Source organism: Trachypithecus francoisi, unplaced genomic scaffold (assembly GCF_009764315.1).
Source record: "Trachypithecus francoisi isolate TF-2019V2 unplaced genomic scaffold, Tfra_2.0 Lachesis_group21, whole genome shotgun sequence".
In the NCBI taxonomy this organism is placed as follows: Eukaryota; Metazoa; Chordata; class Mammalia; order Primates; family Cercopithecidae; genus Trachypithecus; species Trachypithecus francoisi.
The window spans coordinates 25177137-25187436 of record NW_022681467.1 but is presented as its reverse complement, the minus strand read 5'-3'; the positions used below and the strand labels follow the sequence as shown (position 1 = coordinate 25187436).

At 46.8% G+C, this 10300-nt stretch overlaps 1 protein-coding gene across 5 annotated transcripts in view; it reads right to left on the bottom strand.

Moving 5' to 3' along the window:
• The window catches only part of LOC117068571 (signal-regulatory protein gamma), a 53264-nt gene continuing 42964 nt past the window's right edge, over positions 1-10300 (bottom strand). For 4 of the 5 annotated variants that reach the window (XM_033185935.1, XM_033185934.1, XM_033185936.1 and 1 more), the window contains 4 exons: positions 6463-6780; positions 5520-5852; positions 1075-1159; positions 2-487 (listed from right to left, as the gene is read on the bottom strand). In XM_033185935.1, coding sequence (XP_033041826.1) covers positions 1077-1159; positions 5520-5852; positions 6463-6780 — 734 coding nt within the window. In that variant the 3' untranslated portion in view covers positions 2-487; positions 1075-1076. Of the gene's footprint in view, positions 488-1074; positions 1160-5519; positions 5853-6462; positions 6781-10300 lie in introns of all 5 variants that reach the window. The other variant, XM_033185937.1, reaches the window with a different exon arrangement.

Genomic DNA, 10300 nt, shown 5'->3' with positions numbered 1-10300 from the left:
GGAAGGAGAATATTTTTGTTTTCTTAAAACCACTTTGGGAGTGCATTTGTATTCAAGAGGCAATAGAGAACCTCGACAAGGCTGGGGAGTTGGGGTAGGCAGGAATCTGGAAGACAGGATAACTCTTGAAAGCCTGGAGAGAGTCTGTGGTTTACGGCCAGTCCCAAGGCGATGGATGGGAGGAGTCCTGGTGTGTTTAGATATGGCGTGTTTCTCACATTCTAGGGAGGTGTCATAAGTCGGCGCCCAGAGCCCAGTCCCATGGCCCCTGCTCAGAACCATGAATGAACACCCTGCTCTGGGGCATCAAGGTCTGTGTGAAGGAGCAACAGGAGCCTGTGGGCAGGCAGATGTCTTGGGAGGGAAGGCGTTTGGAGCCAAGTCTAGAGAAGCTTCTCACTGACTCATTCTCTCAAGCTGAGCCTCTCAAGAAAGCAAGGAGGCAGCAGAGATGAGGGTCCCACGTGGCAGGGGAGGAAGGAAGGAGCTGTGGGAAAACACATCCACATTTAGTCATCTGCTCATCATTCAAGAAATGTTTCCTGAGAGTCTGTTATGTTCCCGGGGCTGGTCTCCTGTGATGCCTGTCACGGGTGGACAGGCAGACCTGAGATAGAACTCTGCGTGCTCAGCCATCCTGCCAAGTCCTGATGACCTTTCCCATATTCCTTCCACTCAGACACACAGAGGGTCAGAGCACAAATAGCCGTCAGAGCTTCTCATCTGGGCTTCTCAACATTGGTCTACAATGTGGATTCCTCTGACCCCATCGAGTCTCAGCATTCAAATAATCTACAGATAGCCTGGAAGGAACCACCCACACATCACTGCCTCCATGAAACTCCTAGGGCACTGTGGACACCTTTGAACACGTTTCAAGCATCCCACATCGTATACCACCCACATAATTTCTGGGGGTTGGGAGCCTCTTAGAGGGTTCCCCAAAACTTCCCAGGGTGTGGAGGGAGCTTAACTCCATGGACACTGATGCTGCATGGCATGTGGGCTGGGCCTCCCTGTTGGCCTTACCCTTCTGGAATAGCCCTTGGTCGGTCCTCCCTTCCTTGTACTTACAGTCAGGTCTTCTGCTTCCAGGGGACGTAGATGGGGCCCAGGAGGACAGCTATGAGGAGCAGCACAGTAAGAGATGATGCTGGGCCTGGAAATCACGGAAGAGGAGGAGCTATGAGAGAGGCCACTTGGGAGGCCATTGTAGGGACCTCAGCCTCCACTTATCCCATCTGAGGCTGTCTGGGCCCATCTATGCCCCGCCTTTGAACCTGCATCCTGCCCTGGCTATCCTCACTCCAGCACAAGGCAGAAGCCACAGAAAGAGGCTCCCCATTCTCACTCATCCTGTCCCGGGTTGCCACCTTATTCTCCTGGAGGGAAGAGGTGGAGGGAGCGTGTACTCAGGTATTCATACATGTGGCAACTGGGTTCCTTACTTGACCCTCACAAGCTTGTGGGAGCAGGGACTATCATTCCATTCTGATAGGGAAACTGAGGCCCATGGATTTTAGGGAGGGTCACAAGGTTACTTGCATTCAAATCTAAAGAAGCTCATCACTAGTGTTCCTTAGGATGATCCATGAGACCGTATCTTTTGGAACAAAACAAGTCCAACTTCCCAGGGAAATTTTAATGACTGTAAAAGCGTGGGCGGGTGGCTTGAGGATGGCTTCACAATGAGAGTTGCAGGTTCCCGGTTTAGCCCCAGAAGTAAGGGGAGGACTCCGTGTTCTCGGAACCTGGAGGAGCCGTGGAGCGCTGGACATAATGAAACCATCTGGCTAGAAAACACCCTGGTGAGTCATGGAAATGGGTCTCATGCTTGCGAGGGCCTCAGACGTCACCTAGGCCACCTCCACCCCAGTGCAGGTGTCATCTGAAATCTTTCTGTTAGTTGGGCACATGGGGAAGCACATGTTTGGACTCTGCATTTTTAACATGAGCAGTTCGGGCTTTTAAAATCAACATTTTTAACACGAGCAGTTTGGACCATTAAAGATACTACAGTGTATTTTACATAAATAAAATGGTGCTGGTGGGTCCTTAAGGAAGAAATGGAAATCTCAGCATCTTTGGCTGCTGGGGTATTAGAGGCCAGCAGTTCTCGGCTGGGTGGCTCTCTGGGGCTTCTCCCTTGAGGAGAGCTGCACTGCCCAAGTTCACTCCTCCTTCTAAGGGACAGCCCACAAGAAAGATTGGCTGAATTGAAAATAGGAGGGCCACGCCTTTCTCCTCAATTAAAAAACCCTCTCAGCTCTTGGGATCTCCCCAGGAGCAGCTGGGTCTTTGTCCTACCTGCACTACAGCTCAGCACCTCCCTCCTCCTACAGTCCTGCCTCCCCATTTCCTGAGGCATGTTGACCCTACAGCTCTTCAGGAAGCTTCCTGCATTCCTGTATCCATCTCTAGTCTGCCTTATAGAGAAACTGACCTTGGTAAGTGGTCTGGAAAACAGACTCTAAAATATAAGTTTGAAACCTGTATACTCATCAGCTCATAATGAGGACCCCAGGGCTGGCAGTGAGTGGGGCTAGGCACCATGGCTTGTGGCTGTGATGCAGTTGATAAAACTTTCACTGGCAGTAAACTGGGATGGTGTAACCACAGGCAGGAAATTCCTTGGCATCAGACTTTTGAAACAGATTGGGAAATGGTAGTTATAAGGACTAAGTTGTTCAATGGCTATCACTGGGCATCAATTTTTGGGGGGAAAGATGCTGAGAAGCTAAGAGTGATTGATTATGAGTTAAGGTTCGCTGTGAAAGCAAGAGGACTTCTTGGCAGCGCTGTACTTTCTTATCTCTTGTGACTAGAGGGCAGAAAGAACAGAGGGTTGGGCTCTGGACATCATTAAAAGAGTAGCAGAATCACAGAGGAGGATGAATCTCAGCTTCAACGGTTGCTATGCTGGGGTAGGGCCCTGATGGGGAAGTTGTGGGACCCTGAGATGTGGGAGTGGACATTTGGGTCAAAGCACTTAAAGATCTTCAGTTGATGTAGGAGCTGCCAGGTACAACTGCAGCAGCATAGCTACTTATCTCTACAAAATATCCTCCCCAAATCAAAATAAAAAATGAAAACAAAATAGTAAGTTCTGCACAACCCTGCTCTCAGTATTACTTGAAGATAGAAGGCCAAACTGCAAAATGACTGTGAGTCAAAAGAGAACACTCATCTAACCCTAGTGCACAGTCTGTCACCAGGCTCCCACACCAATGGCGCAGCACTTACATAATCACAAGGCATCTTGCACTTTACCTGCCAGCCTAGACAACTTAAAATGCATTTCCAGCCTTAGTACCTGAGCAAAGATGCTACATCTGGCAAACCAAAAGCACCCAAAAATGGCAGCCCTGGTCCTGGTCCAAGCCAGTGTGGATGAATAACTAAAAAGCAAATGCAATCCAGTCTTGATGGTGCAGTTTCACCTCCCTGAGAAGTAAAACTATGAACCTTAGAAACATCACAAGGAACAGGAATAGGAGAAATTTCAAGGTGGGAGAGGAAGAAGGGAGACTGACTAGGGCCCTCAGGACAGAGGGACAGCCCTGCAGCCAGGCACCTGGAACCCACCCCCCAATACCAGCCCCAGCCATAAACAGAGGCAAAGGAATGACATAGAAAAGAGCAAAAGCCTCAAGTCAATTAAATCACCACTTCAAGAAACTAGAAAAAGTAGAACAAAATAAACTCAAAGCAAGCAGGAGACAGGAATTAATGCAAAGAAGAGTGCAAAAAATTAATAAACTGAAAACAGAAAAACAATTTAAAAGCTCACTGAAACAAAGTGGTCCTTTGAAAAGATCAATAAAATGAGGGGAAAAAAACTATAGCAAGGCTGATGAAGAAGAAAACAGAAATGGCATATTTTCAATATCAGGTTGAAACAGGGGATATCACCATAGATCCTTCAGACACCAAAAAGATAACAAGGAGATATTATGAACAATTCTACACACAAAAATATGACAACTTAGATAAAATGGACACAAACTTCTTCAAAAAGCACCACTTACCGGAACTCACCCAATATGAAATAAGTATTATGAGTAACCCTAAACTATTGAGGAAATTGAATTCATCATTTTAAAACACCCCCCAAAATTCTTGAGACCGAAGTGTTTCAGAGGAAAATACTGCAAAGCATTTAAAGATGAATTAAATCCAAATTTAGTGCACAGAAAAATAGTCATAATAGAAATTTGAGGAAAATTTGCATGTATACTCCATTTTAGATGATATAAGGGAATTGTTTTAATAATTTTATGAAATTCAGTGATTAAAAATTTGAAATAACATAATATATATTATATATATAACTATAATAATGATACTGGTTTTGTAAAGCTGTCTTTAGTCATAAGATCACCCAACTATGGACTCCATTTGCAACTGAGTGTACACGCATGACTGAGTTAGCTGTGGACGTGATCACATGCCTTCCATACATCTCTGATTATAGAAGACATTGTTTGCCCTCCATTTCCTACATCTACTCTTCCAGCAGGCAGGGACGTGGACAAATCTGTGACTTAGCACTGACCCAGCAGATAAGACTAACCACCATAAGGTATGTGGGAGGAACCTGGGCCTCTGAAAAGTCTCCTGGAGTTAAGACCCCTCTTGGTATTACCTAAGAGGGAAGTAAGACATATTTTGGTCATAGAGAGGGGAATACAGGCCAACTTCAGGTCCATGGGACAATGCCCAGCAGAAGAGGAATGTTTCTCTAACTAGCACAAATTTGCATTTTAGGCTGATACTGACCTTGTCCTCAGGGACCCAGATTTACTTTAATTAGTTTGAACCAATCACCTGACCTAAAGGCAAGAGGTCTTCAACAACATCCCCCATGACTTCCCAAGTCCTGGTTTCCCCTTCTTTAAAACTCCAGACTCACCGGGTGATTGAAGCAAAAACAGAGATCATAGAGGAATGGAAATTTGCACTTAATAAATTTGCAGAGGAGGTTGTAATTATTGTTGCTCAAATATCACAATCAGGACACAGAAGAGGTCGGTTCTGTGACCATTCATGGTCACCTGCAGGCCTGGTACAGTTTTAAACTACATTTGTCTTTCTGAAATATATACACAGCAGATGTCAGGGTGTACTGGGATGAGGTCATAAATGTGGATGGAAAAGTTTAGGATGAAACAGAAACAAAGCAGAAGTTAGAAAAAGTAGGGAGCACGAGGGTGGGTTGATGAGAAACAGGGACATAACAACTCTCAAGGAATAAGGGAAGGCAAAGGACTCTATGAAAAGATGGTTCCCCCTGCCTCCCTCTTTGTTCCTTAAATATCTATTTATGTCAAAAGTTCTACTAACTTGTGCATCAAATTCTTACTAGTGGTGACTCTTGGTATGTGGGATTTGGGGGGATGGAGCTGACATTAAAATTTTACTTTGTATTCATAGGCTTCTAGCTTATTTTATAACAAGCATGGATATTACTTTTAACATGAAAGAAAGAGACAAAATTTAAAATTTTTGAATAACCTCACCAGGGGGGGCATCTGAGCTCTGGTCCTTCTGGTGGGCTGAGACCTCCAGGACAAGGCTTTTGTTGACCGCCAGCTGTCCATCATGCTTCACCTGGCAGGTGAGGACCACATCATCCCTTTGGTCAGATGTGTCCACCAGGAGCCAGCTTGTCCAGTTGTAGGTACCATCCTTGTTCTCTGTAAGGGTCGAGGCCATTTCTGTCTGGCACACGTTTCCATTCTCCAACCAGGTCAGCTGTAGTCTCTGGGGGTAGAAATTCCTCACCTGGCAGGTGATGTTTACCTGGTTCCCTGCCCTCATGGGCTGTTGAGTAACCTCCAAGGTGGGTGGAACTGAAACAGGACAGGGCAGGAGCTCTGACCTTGTGGCACAGACAGATCACAGGGAGGGCTCCATAACGTAGCTCCCACCACCACGGTGAGGGCCTCACCAGGACAGTGCTAGGCAGGCAGCAGGTGCTCAGACATTGAGGGCGCTCTTTGCACATGAGTGAAATTACAAAGCACAATGCCTGGCACACAGTAGGTGCCATAGGACTGGTAGCTCCTACTAGGGTAAGATTGAGTGAAATCTACAAGTACAACCCCTGGCATGCAGTTGGAATGTCGTAACTGTAACAAAATCAGTGCAACCACCAAGGACGTAGGGGCTTGGCTCATAGTAGGTGCTCACTAATGGTAGTTGTTCTTGGTGAGATAAATTAAGCTCTCTAGTGGAGAGCTTGGCACGTGACCAAGTGCCAAGGTCACCGGTCCCCTTGGTCCCATGACTGCTGCCAATAAAATGGTAGTAAGTGACCAGCACACCTAGGTGCATGGGAGGTGGGCAGCACAATTAGGGAATAGATTCCGGGCCATTCAAACTCTGGAGCAATAGCATGGGGAGAGGGGAGTGGGTATGGCAGCCAGATGTGGGCTTGGGCTGGGTGTGAGGGTCCTCTACCTCGGATGGCTTCAGACAAGTTTGCAGTCCCACGAAGAGGGTCCCCCTTCAAAGTGACGTGGGCCACCTCACACGTGACCTGAGAGCGAACGTCCCAGGGGGCCAGAACCACCCTGGCTGTGCTGCGGATGCTGTAGGACACGCTCTCTCTTGCGGGGTCCACTTTGGTCTGGAAGTCTGAGAGCTCATTCCCATTTTTGAACCATTTCAGGGTGATGTCTCTGGGGGAGAAGCCGTGGGACTCGCAGGTGAAGCTCACTGTGTGCTCAGCTGTGGCCCTCGCTGTGGGGCCCGATACCACGGGGGCAGAGGGTTTGGCTGCAAAAGGAGCATCGATAAACAAGAGACATGACTGAGATGATGATCACTAATGATGAGTGTGTGACACTGTTAAGAACCTTCAGATACATTAATTTTAATCCTTCTAATAATGTGGAGAGGGCGGTGTTCTTATTCTCATTTTACGTAGCAGGATGCAAAGGTTGGAAGAGGTGAGGACCAGCCCCAGGTCAGACAGTGTAGGGGAAGGTCCCAGAGGGAGGTCCAGGCCTGAGTTCAAAGTCCTCCTCTCCACACAGGGTGACTTCCACCAACCTGGGCACAGGAACAAAGTTACTGATTGGTCTCCCTTTGTGTATTAACTGGTCCTACCCTGTTTCCCCAGGAGAGCTCACCAACCTCAGAGACGGTGTTTACAGAAGTCAAAGTAGGGAACAATGGCAAAGTGGCGCCACCGTGAGACCTGCAACCAGGCTGTTCAGCCCATGAGAGGGGTGGCCTGGCATACCCAGCTCCTCATCTGCAAAACGGGACAGCAGTATTTTTTCTTCCCGGGGTGCAACAAGGATTAAATGAGGCAATGGAAAAAGTTTTGCTTTTGATCAGTCAGAAGATGCTTCATAAAAATAAACACAGATCTGTCTTTAACCCAGACTTTATATACACCCAGAGCTGTCTCTTTGTGTATTTATGAATTTATTTCATATTTTTCATTCTTTTCATAATATTCCAGTAGAGTTTTTGAAAGAAAATGAAGTAGTTAAGGTTAAAACTTTAACATGGAGTCAAGCGTTTGTAAGAGCATTGCACTCACACCTGCTAAAGGTCAAGCCACAGGATGTTGCTGTAGACCTGGATAACAACGCACTGAAGTCAAGGTACATGGGATTTTGATCACTCTCATCCTGGAGTGTCCTAATTAAGTAACCAAAGAATACGAGTTTGCAGTTTAGCATTTCTGCCAGCCAATGAACTGTTTTCAAAAATAACCTTTTATGAAAGTCCCCTGTAAAAAACCTTTCCTGCATTGCCCTATGGGGCACTATTCAGGGCTGCCATGACTCGGGGTTCCCAAATTGCAACTCTTTAATTCACAAATAAATGCTATTTCCTTTGGCCTTCCTATCAATCATTATTTTTTTTTTAGTTAGCAGGTCTAATCTGTGACAAGTCCCAAATTTGAAAAGAGGGAAGGTTTTTTGGAATCTAGGTCTTCAGTTGGGCCAGTTTGGGGTCAAAAACAATGATCACTGAGTACTAAGAAAGCCAAAGGCAGGTGATTTCTTCATCGTTAATCCATTACAAGAGACAAAGATCCAGGCCACCCCAACAGGCAGAAATCTATCCTGGGTCCTGAAAGCACACAAACTGGAGAATCAGAAAAATGAGGGTAGTTTCTCCCTGTAGATGAGTCCTAAACGTGTCTCCAGATTGCTAATTATTACCCTGCACCTCCTATAGCAGTCACCAGGAAACATGTGTTAGGCATACTTGCATTTGTAAATATTAAGTTACTCCCAACCACATGCAAACAGTTTATGGGCACAGTAAGAAGGGTGTCACTTGAAGAAGTCAAGTCTTCAAGACAACAGCAGCATTGGGCATCCCTAGAGGGCTGAGAGTCTGCAATCATTTCCCATTTGTTGAGGGCTTCTCAGGAGCTGGCTGCTCCCTCTGTACCTCTCAGCTCTTTAATCCTCCCTTCATTGCCTTGAGGGGGTCCTCGTGTGAGTCCCTTCTAGGACCAGGGTCTGAGGGGACCCCAGCTGGCAAAGGGCCAAAAGTGAATAAAAATCCCACCTTTAGGAACAGGCTTGATACATGAGACACATGCAGGATCTTTCTGATGGCAGTGTAAAGCTAGCCCCTCTTACCCCTTCAGGGCTTTTTTTTTTTTTTCATTTTGTTTGTCTGCTTGTTTGTTTGTTTGTTTGACTGACAGAGTTTCACTCTTGTTGCCCAGGCAGGAGTGCAATGCTGCGATCTCGGCTCACTGCAACCTCCACCTTCCGGGTTCAAGCGATTCTCCTGCCTCAGCCTCCCCAGTAGCTGGGATTACAGGCATGTGCCATCATGCCTTGCTAATTTTGTACTTTTAGTAAAGACGGGGTTTCTCCATGTTGGTCAGGCTGGTCTCAAACTCCTGACCTCAGGTGATCCACCGGCCTTGGCCTCCCAAAGTGCTGGGATTACAGGCGTGAGCCACTGCACCCAGCCTCGGTTTTGTTTTTAATGCTTTTTGCTATAGAACTGAACAATGCCAGAGTTTGGAAAGAGAAGTTTGGAGCATTTCTCCACACTTGAAAAACCAGAGCTGAGTGAGTACTGCAGAGACAAGGGCGGTGAGTCAGGCTGGTGGGGAGGAAACCTTGGCTCCCTGACCTGCTCACCACTCAGGTCTCCTATCTGAGCCTCAGTGTCCTCATCTTTAAAGGAGGCAACAAATGGCTCCTCCCTCATAGCGCTGGTTATAAGGAGACTTTGGCACAACTGTAGCTCCCTGGCCCCCTTCCCTGCCTCCCTCCTTTGTCATCCAGGGCATCATTTAGGCTAAGAGCATGGCAAAGAGGGGTGAGCACCCTACTAGGACTTAGCAGATCTGAGTCACACCTGAGCTACTTTCTGGCTGTGATTGCCTGGGCAGGGGAGGCACCATCTGGAAACTTCAGTGTCTTTGCCTATATTATCTGCACAATCAGGATAAAGCCACTTCCATATCTATGTTCAAGGGTTGTGGGAAGCCCTGTTGCTACACTATCTAGGAGGGAAATTAGACAATATTCTCATATATGAAAACACACACACCCTCTAACTTAGCAATGTCACTTCCAGTGGGTGTCTCCCACCTGAGTAGGGTGATACATGTACAAAGCCATCCACTGCAGGATTGTTAGTAGCTCAAGTTTGGGAACAACTTAAGTATCCATCAACAGAATGCTGTGAAATAAATTTTGGTATTTCCATACATTGGAGTATTCTGCAGCTGTTAAAGAGTGGAGCAGTTCTGTGTCCTGACGTGGAATCTCAATATGGAATGATAGGGCTTATGTTTGGAGGAAGCTTTCCAACCACCAGTGGGTTTTAGTGTCTGAATGTGAGGTGCCTGCTGAACCTTTGGGAAATGGATGGAAAAAGAAATCCTGGCTCCCTGAGCCATGGTTCTGTCTGAGGAGCTTTTATTTAGCACCTGTGATGCACCAGGTTCTTCTATGAAGACAGTGTCTTAACAAATGCTGGGGAAGGAAGGAGACTGCCTCCATCTGGACCTGGACTCTAGCTTTGATTCCATCAATAACTGGCCCTGTGACTGTGGACAAGGCCCCTGTCATCTCTTGGCTTAAGTCCCTCATCTGTAAAGGGGAGTTGGGCCGAAAGCCTGAAGGTCTTTCCCATGTTGAAATGTCAGGATTCAGGAGGTAGGATGAGGATTCTGGGCCTCTGGCTGGAAACCCCAAATAGGTTTTATTGCTGCCTTAAATTGGGCACCCCTGAGCCAGCCATATGTATGACCTCTTTCCTGAGGTGAGGGATATTCTGAGATGACCCAGCCCTGTTCGGA